Below are 16,675 nucleotides of genomic sequence, written 5' to 3'. Positions count from 1 at the left end.
ATTTATTTATATTTGTGCATTAATTCATGATCTTTAATACGAGGCAATAATCTGTTATGGAAACAACGAGGATAGATGGAATAAGACATATAGAAGCATAAAGGACTATGTACTGATGCTGTGCAAACTGTATAATACCGTGTTCTCCATGTTCTTTATTATGAATACAAATGTGAAAGGAGGATGAAACAGACATGATTACACAGTTACCATATTGACTTAATGATATGTAGTGTTTACTTTGGACTTCAATCCATGTTTATAAAAAAGACACCCTTCAACCGGTTCCTTTTCTTAAACGACTGCCTCATGCTCAATGCAAAACCTAACTAAAAAGTTTAAAGAGTTGTAAATATTTGCATAGTAACCTTTATTAAAGATATTAGGTTGCATGACATTAATGATCTCTTACGCTGGAACCACAGATAGCATAAAATGCTAAATTGAACAGAGTAAGGCAGAATGAAAGGTCTAGAAAGGGGTCGGCTATTGCTCCTTTATATATGACTCAGCAGAAAGGAGAGCAGAGCAGAGATAAACTACAGGAGCATTTATACACTTGATAGTGTAAATCACTGTGAATGAGAACGTTGGACTAGAGGTCTGCACAGAACTATTTTTTTAGTCCTGCTCCCGCAAGGTTATATTCCGTACCCACCTGCTCCCGCTATATATTCACTCACTGTCCGCTTAAAATAATTTTCTTCCAGCCCCGACCGTTCCCGCTACATTTAGATCTCGTTTCCAGAATCTCACATTTACATTTCCACTACTGAACGAGAGTGATAGGCTAACAAATAGAATTGTAATCTGCACAAAATTGTATGTTATTTTATTCGTCTTGTCAAGAGCCTTGCATTTATTGACTTCGACTTGAATTTATATGAATTATCTTAAGACACGAAATTCGTTTAACATTTTATGCAACACAGTAGGAAAAAGTGTCAGAGAAAATAAAAATGTTGTGCAAAAATTTTTTTTTCTTGTTTTTATTCATCTTGTCAGGATACAATTCGTTTAACATTTACAACACAATAGGAAAAAGTGTTGCAGAGAGAGAGAAAAAAATGAAAATGTAGGTTGTACAAAAATAGCCTAATAGCTATTTTTATTCTCTTGTCAAAATACTAAATTCGTTTGACATGTTTCTGTTAACAGAGTAGGAAAAGTGTCGCAGAGAAAAATAAATAAATACGACATCTGTCATTTAAAAATACAGGCTAAGCAAAATATAAACAAAACTGAGTTGAATGTCCTTCAAGGACAGCGCATCCACACTTTGCTCCATCCTTATTCTACTCTGTCACTCATCGACAACCTGCCTGTTGTGTCTGAGGGCCGTATATTTACCACCGGCGGTACAGCCTGCTCTGAGCATCGTTATGCACATGCTGCGCACAGACCTCGCAAATAAAACATGTGACGCAGAAAGCATGTGTGCAGCGCGTGCATAACAGTCGGAGTGCAGGCTGTACCGGTGGTCAATAAGAATAAAGCGCAGATATGCTGTTCTGAATGGACGTCAAGAACGGGATATTGTTGGACCGCCAGCTCCCGGTCAAATTACACCAGAGTTACCGACCGCTACTGCGTTTTTTTCGTGAATTTTATCCCGCAGCACAAAAATACGCATCTGCAGACCTCTACGTTAGACCCCATATTCTCTTAAAATCGGCATTCATCCCTGAGACTCTAGAACAACACTTGATGTTCGGATCGTACAGACGCAGTGTCATGCACTGGACCGGCACCACAGCTGCTTCTGGGATAGAGCCAGAGTTCAGGAGAACGGCATCTTTCTCTTTGTTTTGCAGCATTCAGAGGCTGTGAATGCAGTTATAATCTGCTTCCATCATATTCTCTTTCCTCATTCATTTCTTCATTACACATATAACGCATATATAACATTTTATCATCCTCTTGCAAAGTCTTATTCACTCTGTCCTTCTCTGATTCATTGTTTTGGTTCCCGTTTTCTCCCTGTTCGCCATCATCCTGTTCTTCGCTCTCAGATTCACCAGCTTCTTCTGACACAGAGTAAATCTCTCCTGGGTTGTTTGGCCCTTTGCAGTTCATTTGATTGCTAACAGTATTTTCTGAGATGAAACCATCCACTAGGCCGCTTAAGCCACCAGGTTTACAGGCGTTGGCTTTGGGTCCACCCTGCTGGATCACAGAGGTGGCGACATTCTGCAGTCTCAGCTTGCCTTTTAGTTGACTTCCAGCTGAAGTTGAATTGCACTTCAGAGGGTTATCAGGATACACTAGGTTTGAAGCTCCTGTGTTCCCTTTTGAGTTTGACACACCAATCTTATTGCCCTTCATCATTCCCATCACCTCGTAACGGAAGCTTGAGATGTCCTGTTTAAGTTCCTATGGTAATAGTAATCACACATTGCTCAGTAAACTGTAATGTATATATATATATATATATATAAATTCACAGATAAATATTCATTTGGAGTTGTTTTTTTAATAATTTACTTATTTGTTATTGAAATAAAGCTATATAAAAAATAATATATAATAATCTGAATAAAATATAAATAGTAGAAAATGTTGAAATGGAAATGATACGTTTTGGCTTGGCAACAGCTGAAATAAGTTTAAGATGAAGGACTAAAATTACTAAAGCTAAAAGTAATCAAATATTAAAGAAATAAAAATAAATTAAAGCTAAAAGAAATCTTATAAATAAAAATAATTATAAAATGGACAAAAGCACATAACAAAATTACTAAATGTTAAACTAAAGTGAAAACATAAAATGTAAAAAAGTTAATTCAAATTATTATCAAGTACTATAATATTATGTAAATATTATTAAAATAAAACTGATATTAAGTGACACAATGTACCGGCTACAAAACCTTATCAAGGGATATATTGTGATAATGATTGGTTGACTGTAAGTTGTCCCTTACCATCAAAAAAAGTACACTTTACCTTAAAGTTCTCCTCAGTTAATCCCTCTTCTTTTTTGCCATCCCTAATCATTGCTGCCACATACCTCTTAACCAGGTTTCGAAGTACCTCCTAAAAATTCATTTGATTATGAACCGGGAAAAGATTAAACCAAACAAGCAGCCCACAGTGTCTTTCAGAATAGTCAAAGTATATTTGAAAGGAGATTAATGTCTAAATTCAGAAGGACGTGAGTTGATTTAAACTGTATGAACTAAGAGATTGTGGTGAGCTTTAACCTTTCATCTGTTGATCTGATGTAAAGTGTACTTTGTAGACAGATTTAATTATCAGGTGCTTTGCAAGAGACACCATTACCTGGTACTGGCGGTTTGTGCGGACGTTTTCAGCAGCTCGCATCTGAGAAAAAAGGGAATAGCTCAATTATATTGATTCTTCTTGACACCTACTTTACTATATTACAAGATAGTGAAAACCTCAGCAACTCCAATCAATTTGTTCACTAAATCATTTGAACATTTTGAAGATCATTCATCATACAGAGCAATCGCACGACTTCACAAGACTTATAGTAAATGGACAATGGACTTTTTTTTGGGGGGGGGGAGATGTTTGGTTCTTTCTGGATATTGACAATATAATTCACCATCTGTCTGAAAAAGAGCAGCATTAATATTCCAATACAAATCAACTTTTGTAGAAGAAAAACACTTTAATATTTATTATAAAAGAGGAGAGCAAATGGCTTATTACCCCAAGTGATCCAAATGTCTCAGTTCTCTTTCTGTGTTTAATATTGAAGAAGTGGGTCTTGATCCATCTGATGAGGTACCACGCTGATTTTGGACTTGGAATGATGTTAAAGGGAGGAGGCAGCGTACCACCCTCCTCAAAGTAGCTCATCCAAAGTTTCGTTCTAGCAAACTTCCACTCAATATCAGCATGGTCCTGTGGAACAGCCAAAGAGAAGAGATGAATATGTCAATTAAACAGTAAAGTGAAAAAAATATTTGTACTTTAAAAATTCATGTCACACCAAAGAGGTATAAAATGAACTAATGAGGCAAAAAGTGATAAGCTTAATATATATAAAAATACATAACTTTTGATATTGAAAAAAGTGAATGTTCCCAAAAGATAAAAATAACTAATAATTTATAGCACTTACAGCAATATGTTGATAGGAATTATTCATCATAGCAATGAGCATATTAAGAAGCACCACCAGAGAGATTATGTTGTAGGTCCCAAACATTGTGGCGCCAACAAATTCGGTGAATTCATGGTTGGCGTCAACATTGGTCACATGTAGGGCAACAAGACCAAATATGGACCAGAACAATGACTGCAATGTCTCAAACATGCTGGAAAAAAACAATCAAAAATATAATATCACTATTTTACTGCAAAACAAGCAAAATTGAGATTAAACCTATCAATCTATGATTGCTCACGTGGTGAATGCATTGTTCTGCTCTGAGCAGCGGATACCCTTGCATGTGACGTTGTTAATAATTCTGCCATCAGTTTCATAATAGAAATACAGTTGATTGAGTCCATTTGCAAATGCGAGTAGCACCAGGCAGTAAATGAAGAGGAATTTAAGGATGTCCAGCAGCATTCTGCCGAGAGATATCTGAAGAGGGCCCAGGTGGGAGTTGGCTGTGAAGAGTGAAATCAGTCGTAGGGAGCTAAATATGTTAGCAATGGCAAACAAGGCCTCACCCACCAAGGCGGGGTGCCACATCACCCATGCCTCCCGCTGCCCATAGTTGTCAGAGCACTGCAGAAAGACAAGTGTTGAGAATTACAGTATGTGATCATTTCGAACCTCTGGTCAACCTCTTTCCAATTAAGAGTAGACTAACATCTTGTTCTAACCAGGCACAACCCAATGTTTTCTAGTTACATGTAATTTGTTTGTCCACAATGAAAGTCCAAATGCTTTGAATGCAAATCACAGGCAATCAAAAATGTCTGTGTGTAATGTACACAATTTTGAACCAATGAGATTTCACACTGGGCGGGGCTACCCACCACTGGTTTGCAGCAGTTTCAATTGGTCAGTAGGTGAGATTTCTACTTGCCATGCAAATATTTTTGATGAAATAAATTTTTTTAGTATTAAATTTTTATATATATTTTTATATTTATATTTATTTTTATTTTATATATTTATTATTAACCCTCTGGTATTGTTCATGTAGAAGTTCCAGTTGTATTGTTTGAGTTCAACACAGACTCGAGACTATAATAGTATAATAATTTTATTTTTATGAAATGAATGTACTATATTTAATTTCAATAATGTTTTATTTATTTATTTTATGTTACTGTATTACAATATTCACATCTAAATCAAAGGGGTCATATGATGTTGCTAAAAAGAACATTATTTTGTGTATTTGGTGTAATGAAATGTGTTTATGCGGTTTAAGGTTCAAAAAACACATTATTTTCCACATAATGTACATTATTGTTTCTCCTCTATGACCCACTTTTCTGAAACACATCGAATACGCCCCTTACCATACTGTGATGCCCTGTCCGGCCGGAGCGACGAGACAAAAACATTAAAACCCATTATAAACGAGGCATTTGTTGCATCCAGTGGGTACATAATTACTGATTATAATAATTATACTGTCTTTTTACGCGTTGCATCGCACCACGTAAACATAAAACCATGTCTGCATTTGTGATCGGAGAAATGACAAACAACAAGCGCTACCCTACTCTGCTCAAAACTGGCGTTTGAATCGTCAGTGGCAAATTCTTTAATATAAAAAACGTACTTGCAGTCTGTGAGTTAGAACAGCCGGCATTGTAGTCTACTCTGCCAGGATCAGGAAACAGTCTTCCATAAAATGTGCTGCACACATCTGAATATTTGGGTTGAACTGTTCTGGAACAGTGTTGTAAATACAATTTAACCACTGATTTTTAGTCGTGTCCTCTTTTGGAAGGCCAAACAAAGTAGTTTCGCTTTCACAACAAAACGCACAGCGTCACACACAGCGAGCTTGAGTGAGCGGCGGCCGACGGGCTTGAGTGAGCGGCGGCCGGTAGGCTTGAGAACAGCGTGGCTGGTGAATTTGACAAAGGAGCGGCCGTGATATCATCCACTTTTGGAAGGCCAAACAAAGTAGTTTTTCCAAACAAAGTAGTTTCGCTTTCACAACAAAACACACAGTGTCTTCATGACATGGCGGCAGCAACAATACCACAGCGAGAATAAAAGTTATGCCTTCTTTCTTTGCGTGAACATTTGGGCGGCGTTATGCAAATCTTCCCACATCGTGACGTAGACATGTGGGGGCGTGTTAGAACGAGCCATTTTAGGTAGGCGTGGTTGACTCTTAACTTTTATAAAGAATATCTCTTTGGATTTGAGACTTTAGTCTTTGCAACTTTACAGATCTTCTTTATGCACCAAGAGCTTGTATCACTTCAAAGAGAAAGGAAAAATTTAAATCGCATCATATGACCCCTTTAAGTTATTCAAGAACCATTTGGTCTATCAAAAAGCTTTTTATAACATGTTGCTGGCTTGGTCTGAAGATGATCTGAGCCATTTTTATTTATTTATTTATTTATTTATTGAAAATCCAACCAACCGTCTAGGAGAAGTTTGAAAAAGTCAATTTTCAAAGAAATTCAAAATGGTTGAGTTTCACCGAATATGCCATAATTAGTATCAATGTTCTCGGCATGATCCAACAAATCTATCAAGACCAGTTTAATTAAAATAGGCAAAATCTGATCAAAAGCTATTAGCATTTTGTAAAATTTAATTATAAATTCTGACCAGAAGGTGGCGGTAAAAGTTTACGGCAAAGTTCAAAATGGCCAACAACTTAAATGGCCAATATGAGAAATGTGGGAATCAGAAGAGACCATTTTTATGATTTTTTTTTTTTTTGACAAACCATTCAGAAGTTCAAATTTGTTCATGCAATACTCAAGAACAGTTGGATTTATCAAAATGCTTTTGATAAGTTTTTGCCAGTGTGGTCTGAAGATTATCTGAGCCAATTTGGGTAAAAATCAGCCAAAGTTCAAAATTGTGAAAAATCTTGACCCACAAAAATTTGAATTATTGTATGCATTTGACTGGGCATGAGCCAAGGAATGAGGAAAATAAGATTTTGCTTCTAAACCTTAGTTTAGAATATATTAGCATAAACAGATGTGTAATTTCAGACATTTAGTTGCACTAGATGGTTTGAGAGATTCCAAATAGAGACTCCAAATTGGCTGTGGTTAATGTTGAGACTGTCCTCTATCGGTGTGACAAATTTCACAACTTTTTACCATATGGTTCTATGGGCTGCCATAGACTAAAGAACAGAACACAAAGAAAAATAAGAAGACTAACCGATACAGTAGGTGCCTTCACACCTTTGGTGCTTGGCCCCAATAATATCTGACAATATGAGTGTTTTTACTGTATATTTAATTAAATAAATGCAGTCTTGGTGAGGATTAGAGACTTCTTTCGAAAACATCTTACCGACCCCATACTTTTGAACAGTATTGTATATGATTAGTTTTTTCAATGAATGTTAAGTTTCTTTTGACAAATAATAATTCACACATAAAATATCCAGGAAAAGTTTGTAAAGCATTGCCAAATCAAGCCAAACTCGGTTTGTTTTATATAAAAAGTGTAAAAGAGAACATTTTTGCTTTTACTAAAACATTTTTTGATTTGTTACCTTAAAGTAAGTGACGAACTTCAATGAGATGGTGGCCAGATACAGAGAATTCATGACAAAGTCCATGAGGTTCCACCAATCATGAATGTAATCCTGAAAGCCACCGTCCCACATTTGTTTGATCTCAGCCCATACAAATCCTGTAAAGCAAAGAAATTCAAGAAAATGAATCTACAACTGATCAAAATCTGATTGTTCAAATCTGATTTTTCAGTCCTAAACACATATTACCTAAAACCCAGGGTAGGATCATCCATTCCACAGTGGTGGGCTCTGGACCCTGCTTGGTGAGCTCTGGACCCTGTTTAGTGAGCTCTGGACTCTGCTCAGTGAGCTCTTGATTGTCCATGCGGTCCACATGTTGGGAGGCCAACAGCAGGAGAAAGAGGAAGGTCAGATAAGAAGCAGTGTGGCATATAAACTTGATGAAGGGTTTCCGGATGAAGAGGCCATAATGGCTCTTGGGAGCGATCAGGTAGAGCAGCGAAAAGAAAGGGAAGAGGAATCCGATGAACATACAGGTGATGAACTTGCTAGCCCAGTGGCGGCGTCTCCAGCCTGAGAACTCATCGTACCAGCGAGATGCGAGCAGCTGCTGACAGTTTGGCTGTGCTACAAACTAACCACAGAATAATGAAAAGAGATTAAACTGACACTGAATGAACTAAGAGTCTCTTACAGGAGTAAATTCACCATTAACTGTAAATAAATCAAGACATACAGTAAATATAATGTATATATTTAGTTACTGAGATTTTGCTGAACTTTAATTTAATCATCTGCTTGCATTTTCTCACTGGAATCTGCAGCCAAGCAAAATCATTTTCTGCCTTCTATCATGCATGGAGACTTTCGTCATTTTCTGCAGTTGCATAAGAAACAAAAGTTATTTGTGTTCTCTGCAGGAGAACACAAATAACAGAGCCATGTCCTAATGAGAAACAAGTACCATTTGAAAAAAGAGCAAATAAAAAAGGGACAGAAAGGCTTACAGTAACACACTGTTCTTTTCTCTCAGGCTGCTCTATCTGGTTCTCATCATATCTAAATGATTTAAATCCCTATATGGATGTTGTATGAGAGCTTTTCTGCACCTTTTGTAAAACCATCTGGGCTGCACATGGAATGCTGCAAGCCAAATATTGACTTGTGTGAATTAAACATGGATACATGTGACTGACATTTTGTGATGTCAGTAGTAGCAAAATCAGCAGAATATATGTTTTTTTTTTGTTAATGATTCATGAAATAAAACCCACACATATTATACTGTATATAATATATAATTTTAATACTACATATAGTTTGTAATTAAATTAAATTGAACAAATATAAAGATGTATTTTATTTATTTAATTATTTACAGAAGTTATATATTTATTTATGCACTTTCAGGAAAAAAAAATCCACAAGCTGTCACTGGGGGTAGTACATTTTAGGTAATATGTACACTTTACGTATACTAATATGTACCTTTAAGGTAATAGAAAGGTACCACTGACAGCTTTTGTACCTTTTTTCTGAGAGTGTATAAAATATTTTGGTAACATTTACAATAAGGTTCATTACTTAACATGAGTTAACTTCTTTAGTTAACATGAACTAAGCATGAACAATACTTCTAGAGCATTTATTAATCTTAGTTAATGCTAATTTCAACATTTACTAATGCATTATTAAAATCAAAACTTTTGCTTGTTAACATTATTTAATGCACTGTGAATTAACATTAACTAACAATGAACGACTGTGTTTTCATTAACTAACATTAACAAAGATGAATAAATACTGTAATAAATGTATTGTTCATTGTTTGTTCATGTTAGTTAATACATGAACTAACATTAACTAATGGAACCTTATTGTAAAGTGTTACCAATATTTTTTATTACTATATTTATATTTTTATAGTAAATAATTATTTATATTATAATAATTATTATAAATAATTATCTTGACCATCATTTGAATTTCTTTGTAGGTTTAATTTTCCTTTTTTGGTTCTCTAATTCGTGAAAGACAAATGATTAAATTGAATACTTTGGCCATTCAGCCTAATTTGCTGTCATCTGATTGTGATGTGGAAGATCTTCCAGAGGAATTTCAGAGACACAGATATGGAATAATACGATCCTGGTGTGCTTCTGTTAATTTACATACAGATGCCACAGGTGAATAAAGGCAACATCTTCCTCAGCTTACATTAAGCATCACTTCTTTCTCTAAAAGTAAAAGCCTGCAAGTTGACATATATCACATAGAAGCCCCTACTGCACAAGAAGAAATTTCCTTCTACCTTTCAAACAGAAAGAGCTTGTAACGTTTAATGTGCACAGAAGGGGGCAACATAGATCCATATAATATTGCAGCCACTCTGCAGCATCCCTCTAGAGCAGTGGTTCCCAATTATGTTCCTGGATGCACACACTGCTCATTTTGCATGTCTCATTTGTCATACACACCTGATTCAATTCATCAGCTCATAATAATTATAATAATAATAATAATAATAATTCCAGGAACATGTTTGGAAGTCACTGCTCTAGAGGGAATAAAAACACAACCTACCTTCTTGGGATGAAAATATTCTACTCAGTTTTAAAGACCGAAATTTGCTAAATAAAAAAACAACACCACCTGGAATATATTATCCACAACATGCAAAATACACCAAATTGCCAAATCAACAGGGCAGCCGTCCAAGCACACTCCCTTACTACTGAAACAAACAACTATAAACACCTGTGTTTTTAATAATGAACCTTTGTAATATGCTTGAGTGCTGTATGTTGAGAGCTAATGATCTTGAAGTAGTTGTGGATTGCTTTCAAAGTTCTTGTTGTCCAATGCTGACGTTTGAAGAGCACAAAACTCACCTCTTTCTGGTGATACTTGATAGCCAGTTTCAGCCTGGCAAGATCATTATTCCCTTCATCCTCTAGGAGATTCATATTGTCTTTGTAGTTCAGAATCAACTCGAGCTCTCTTGAGCTACGCGTTTGGTCGAGCAGATCTTTGGCAAACAGCTTGCATTGCTGGGAAAGCTCTTCATACTCAGACTTGAATTCATTCTCCACCTTGCTGAGCTCCTGGAGTTCCCAGCTGAGCTGGAAGGCCGTCAGGAAGGGGTCTTCGCTGGAGAGGGCGATGAGTGAGGGACTGGCCAGGGCCCGGTAGATGTTGAGACGGGATCTGGAATGTCGCAGGCTGTCCACATCTGAGCTGGACACGCATTCCATGCAGTTGCAGCGCACCTGGTGGGGCTGGGGCATGGACACACCCTTCTGAACCAACATCTTGATGATCTCATAGTTGTTGGTGTGAGCGGCCAAGATGATGGGCGTTATGTCAGGAGTAAAATCGGAGAACTGTTTATCCAACAGGATAGGAGGCACCTAGAAAAGAGAGAAATCAGGGTTGATGAAGTTCACTGCAAAAAAAAAAAAGATACATCTGGTTGAACAAATAATTTTTGCTTGGTTGGAAGAGCAGCTACGCTAATTATGTGTCCATTTGTTTCCCTGTTTCTGCCGTAACTAGGAATTACACAAGCTTCAGTCTGGATCCAGCCCTTACAAAGACCTGAGATGACCGAACACCTGAGAAGAGATGATACCAACCCCTCAGAGGACCTCTGATGATGCCAACCATGAAACAACATAAACTACCAAATTTTGCTAGAAGTTTGATTGCAACATATAATCATTGTTAATAGTGTTCATCGTCTGTTTTATTACATCATTAACTGAATTTTACCGTACATTTCTGCCATATGTACTGTATATCAATTTGACAGTCACCACTGACAAGCTACTAAATATATTGTAGAAACTTAATTTGCTGTAAAGTTGCTTCGCAACGATTTGTATCGTGAAAAGCGCTATACAAATAAACTTGAATTGAATTGAATCTGCTTGAAAAGCAAAATTATGATTTTTAAATGTCATTCTGTGATAAATGTAACTAAATTTAGTTATTAAAGGCAGGGTAGGTGATTTGGTTCTAAAACATTTTTGTTATGCTAGTTGAATGAAAGGTGTTATTACTGTAATACTGTACTGTAATGTTTTCTCCCCTATAAAAGAGACATGAGGTCATCTGACAGCATTGCATTCAACCCTCCACCAATATGGGGGTAGAATCATTGCATAATTCCAAATAAATAGATTATAATCCACAAATAAATGTAAAGAGATTAACAAAAATAAAATGTATTGATAAATAAATAGAATGAGATCCACAAATAAATCTTAAGAGTTTCACAAACAATAATTAAATTCACACAAAAAATAAAATGAGATTTGCAAATAAAAAACATATTCACAGATATATTTTTATGTCACAAACACAACTTTGCCTGGCATTCATTTGTGAATCGCGTCCTGTGCATTTGTAGATCGCTGCATGCATTTGTGAATCGCGTCCTGTGCATTTGTAGATCGTTGCATGCATTTGTGAATAGCATCTCCCTGTGCATTTGTAAATCATTGCACTTATTTGTGGATTTTGAGACATTTCAAGCGTCAAGAGGCAAACCAATCCACAAATGGATGGACTCCACCCCCCTTCTACTTAAGCCAATCAGATACCGGTCACGTGGCGCCGACCAATCGTAGCGTGTTCTCGCTCCAACCAATCACGTTTTGCCGAACGACATATTTTTCTCGTGGCCATGAGTTTAATGCGTAAACAAACCTGCATGACCATAGTAACCCGGGATTATCAGGGATGTATTTATTAATATTTCATTTTAAATTAAGAAATTATTATATTATAGAAATTAATGCATTATTAAAAGATTATATTAACAATAGGCGATGCTGTTTACGTGAATGTCTATGCACGATGTAAACAGCATTCGAAAGAAGTTTATTATGAATAATACATAAGGTACATCAAATAAAATAGGCCTACAAGACACATGTTTATCCATCCCACAGTCTTGTAAGTCTATTAACTGAACGTCTATTTTCCGTATTATTATTATTATTATTAGCCTGTTATTGATTATATTTCTATTTTCGTTTATTAGTTTTTTCCTCTTCAATTCGATCACTTTACTCAACGTTCTGATACTGTAAATGCTCGACATATGCTATATGACTGGGATTTTTACTGGAATGCAATTTAAAGGATGAATTGAGTTGAGTAAAGTGATCGAATTGAAGAGGAAAAAACTAATAAACGAAAATAGAAATATAATCAATAACAGGCTAATAATAATAATAATAATACGGAAAATAGACGTTCAGTTAATAGACTTACAAGACTGTGGGATGGATAAACATGTGTCTTGTAGGCCTATTTTATTTGATGTACCTTATGTATTATTCATAATAAACTTCTTTCGAATGCTGTTTACATCGCGCATAATGTATTTATTTGGAATTATGCAACGATTCTACCCCCATACACCAACGCCGTCTGTCATTGCGTTCATGTGTTTTGGAGGAGGCGTGGCTTTGGAGAGTGATTTGCAGGGAGGGTGTGATCTTTGAAAGCTAGCTTGCTATTGCTAGTCTCTCCAAAATCACCTACCCTACCTTTAAATATAAAAATACTTGAAAACTTCACATGGGAAATAAGTTTATTTTAGAATCCTTTTGGAAAACATTTTTAAGCATAAACCTCATTAATGGTTGATTTCTCAGAAAACAATACTTTTCCCAGTAGTACCTTATTTTAATGATGTTTTCACTGGAAAACAAGACGAGAATGCTGAGTAGAAAACGTATTTGTTGTTAAAGAAGCAATGAGTTATCACTGTGACATCAGCACTTAACCCCAGCTTCATGGTGTCTGTCTCTTCAAAAAATGTAAGACCATGCAAGGCAACTCAGCTGAATCAGTGGCCATCTTGGTTACCCCGCTAGGCAGTTATTTTGTGTGCCAGTAATAGATAAAGTCTGTACTGTAACTTTTTCTCAGTTTAATGTTTCTTTGCTGAAATTATTAATTTGTTTCAAAAAGAAAAAAAACTGACCCTAAATTTTGGAACGGTTGTGTAGTTGTACGTCTATGATAACATAAGAAATGAATACCATTTGTAGTCCTATCATTGTATTACTGTTTACTCACTTATGACTTTGGTACATAGTTAAATATACAAGGTAAAACTGGGGAAAATTAATGATTTTGGATACTATTGTGCATTCTATATGATATTACATACACATTGTGCCATAAATTAAAAAAATACATTGAAACATTAGAACGGTTTAGACCGAATCAAAATGTAAAAAATCCAGTTATAATCTGGTTACAAACCACATACAAATGTGATCTGGATCAGGTTAGTTAAAATATCATGTGTTTTTGTTTTGCTGTTCAGAACACAAGAAAGCATGCATTTAAGTGGTGTTTTCTGTGGTATACAAAAAGAAATTAGATTTTTGCTGCCTGTCTGAGGAAAGCCTTTAAGCTGCTCAATGCATGATTCAATTATTCTGTGCTATCCCATAAACAACAACAACAACAACTAAATATGCATTTCATATGCTCAACCAGATTTTATGACAAATTCACCTTATTTTTCTGTGAGACATGGTGGCATGATGATTAATTTGCTACACTGTGTGGCTCTGAAGTCATTAGCACTTTATCTGTGGCAGGGGTCACAGCCCTTCAAACAAAGTGGAAAATTGCTTAATCTTCAGCTGCAAGGATAATGGATAATGCAAGCCGTCATCATGGAAAAGCAAGAAATCACTATTAAGAGGAGCACTACTTTCAAAACTTTTAATTAAGCAGACAGGTCTACAGGGAAAAAATGTCCCTTTCAGAAAGGATTAGTGCATTCTCAGGTCCCAGGTATTACAGCAACATGGTCAGGAAAATCATTTGAAACAGTCTGAAACCGTTTGGACGTAACCTGCACATGTACATTCACTTCACAAAAGAAGGGATTAAGGCAACTGGGAATTCCTGCATGTGTAAGTAGAATTGAAACGAAGACCCAAGAGATGCTACAGTAGGTGAGACATCAAATTGTTTCGGTTATACAGGAAACTCTGAAGTAAATTTGTCAGTGATTGCCATCTTACCTGCATGCCCCTGCTGGGCTTTTTATGGTTCAAAAGCAGCTCCACAGCCCCCACCACTTCCTTTCGTATGGCGTGTAAAAGCGCATCCCCCACATACACGTTAAAGCTGAGCAGCAGCTCAATGATTTCCAGGTTCTCATTCTCAATGGCAATCAACAGAGCCGTCCGTCCCAGAGGGTCGATGCAGTTGATGTTGATTTTGAAGTAGATTTCTGCTTCTATCAGTGCTTGTTTGACGCTGGCGTAGTCACCTTTCTCCACAGCACACAGGTAGGCCTTTTCCAGTGGTGACAGCTCAGACTCGGCTCGAACTATCCGCAGAGGGATCCGGTCCCTGTATGAGAAGTTGTCCGTTCTGCGAAAGTAGAGCTGTGACATTGCTGCTATGCCTTCATGAGAGACAACTGGGCATGAAGAGATGGAAATAGAGAGACCCAGTACAGACAATGAAAGGATGCTGGTAAATGAGAGTAGGAATCATGCATTACAGAGGAAATGGCCCTAAGCATTGTAAACCATTATTTCCACACCCAACATCCCATTAGCATGACACTCAGCCCTCATTTGCTTGGTTTTCTGTTGACTTCGAGGTTATGGGGAGGTTATTAGATTTGGTTGTTTTGTTGAAGGCCACAATGAAAACCTCAGATACTGGGACAAGATCTTAATGGAGTTAAGAGAGCACTTGATATAGATTAAGTAAATGTATGCATGGACTGAGTTTTTGTTATTTGTCTAAGGGCAAAACAACTTGGCACCTTCAAAAGTCAATCAATAAAATGTCTGCAGTGAAATCAACCTGTTGACATCATCTGAACGGTTTATAAGGCATCTCATATACAAAGGTTGGGATCAGTTTTACTTTCCCTCACCACACAAATGAGCTCTGAAAATGCCCTCTTGTATGCTGTCATTTGGATCAATGTAAATCACTATAGAGTGCTGCAGGGATGTCATATTTTTATAGACCTTGAAACAAGTTAATTTAGCATTTTCAGTTCCATCGTCCTGATATGAATGTTTTTTTTTTGTTTTTGTTTTTTTAATGGGTTTTTGGTTAAACACCTGAAATAAGTCTGTGGTTAACACAAGCTCAAGATATTTTTAATAGGGATGTCCTGAACAGGTTTTTTGTGCCCCTGATCCGATCTGAGTCATTGAATATTGAGTATCTGCCAATACCGAGTCCCGATCCAATACTTGTATTGTAGAATTTGTGATGCAACCATGGTTTAGTTTGTTTATATACTATGTTTAGCTTTTTACTTCTGGCGATTGTATTTAGGCTTAAAACCCATAGATGTTGTGTTCATTTGTAAGAATCATAAACTTTTGTTGGTCACAGAGCTTATTTTTTGCAATAATCCAAAAGCCAATGAAAAAAAATCCTATTGCGATTTAGTTGAGGAAGCCAGGGTGATGCTAACTTACGGGTTGGCCTACAAAAAATACGTCATCACTGCAGCACTCTATAGACAGCATGGGCCAATTATCTGTAGTTGCTGAAATATGCATATGTGTCCTCTAGATATGAGCTGGATATTTGTCATAATAGGTTCATGGCATCGGGGGTCAGAAAAATGTATATATAACCAACCACAATTGAGTCAGCCTGTAGATGATGCTGATGTTTTATGGACAGTGCTTTCTGGTGCGTGCATTACAGGAACTTGCTGTTAAAACATTTAGTTCTTCAACAGACTCAACAGTTACTATTCTAAAACCTCATGGTGTTTTACAGGTCCAAATATATATCAAGTTAAAGAAACACACTTGTGAATGACACTGGCAAATATAGTCTAGTGATAAAACATGATGGTCCTCCACAGCCTTCTCAGTGTTCTCATACAAACATGTACACTTATGAGGACCTTCCATATAGACTTCTATTGTTACACTCACTGTAGGTCAAATTAAACAAATTTGTAAAGCTTAAGCTTAATGTTTTGCTATATATATATATATATATATATATATATATATATATAT

At 36.3% G+C, this 16,675-nt stretch overlaps 1 protein-coding gene across 1 annotated transcript in view; it reads right to left on the bottom strand.

The window, feature by feature from the left end:
- Positions 1-1,411: 1,411 nt before the first annotated feature.
- The window catches only part of LOC107555142 (short transient receptor potential channel 4-like), a 16,915-nt gene continuing 1,651 nt past the window's right edge, over positions 1,412-16,675 (bottom strand). Inside the window, exons 2-12 of the mRNA XM_016237840.1 lie at positions 14,687-15,090; positions 10,520-11,038; positions 7,875-8,262; positions 7,627-7,783; positions 5,804-5,807; positions 4,380-4,687; positions 4,094-4,289; positions 3,679-3,873; positions 3,283-3,324; positions 2,947-3,036; positions 1,412-2,373 (exon numbers count right to left, since the gene is read on the bottom strand). Of these exons, the coding sequence (XP_016093326.1) occupies positions 1,837-2,373; positions 2,947-3,036; positions 3,283-3,324; positions 3,679-3,873; positions 4,094-4,289; positions 4,380-4,687; positions 5,804-5,807; positions 7,627-7,783; positions 7,875-8,262; positions 10,520-11,038; positions 14,687-15,064 (2,814 nt within the window). The 5' untranslated portion in view covers positions 15,065-15,090 and the 3' untranslated portion in view covers positions 1,412-1,836. The remainder of the gene's footprint in view (positions 2,374-2,946; positions 3,037-3,282; positions 3,325-3,678; positions 3,874-4,093; positions 4,290-4,379; positions 4,688-5,803; positions 5,808-7,626; positions 7,784-7,874; positions 8,263-10,519; positions 11,039-14,686; positions 15,091-16,675) is intronic.

This window comes from Sinocyclocheilus grahami, unplaced genomic scaffold, assembly GCF_001515645.1.
Source record: "Sinocyclocheilus grahami isolate Dianchi unplaced genomic scaffold, SAMN03320097.WGS_v1.1 scaffold526.1, whole genome shotgun sequence".
Lineage (NCBI taxonomy): Eukaryota > Metazoa > Chordata > Actinopteri > Cypriniformes > Cyprinidae > Sinocyclocheilus > Sinocyclocheilus grahami.
Note: the sequence above shows the minus strand (reverse complement) of the source record. Positions and strands in the feature narration are given on the sequence as shown.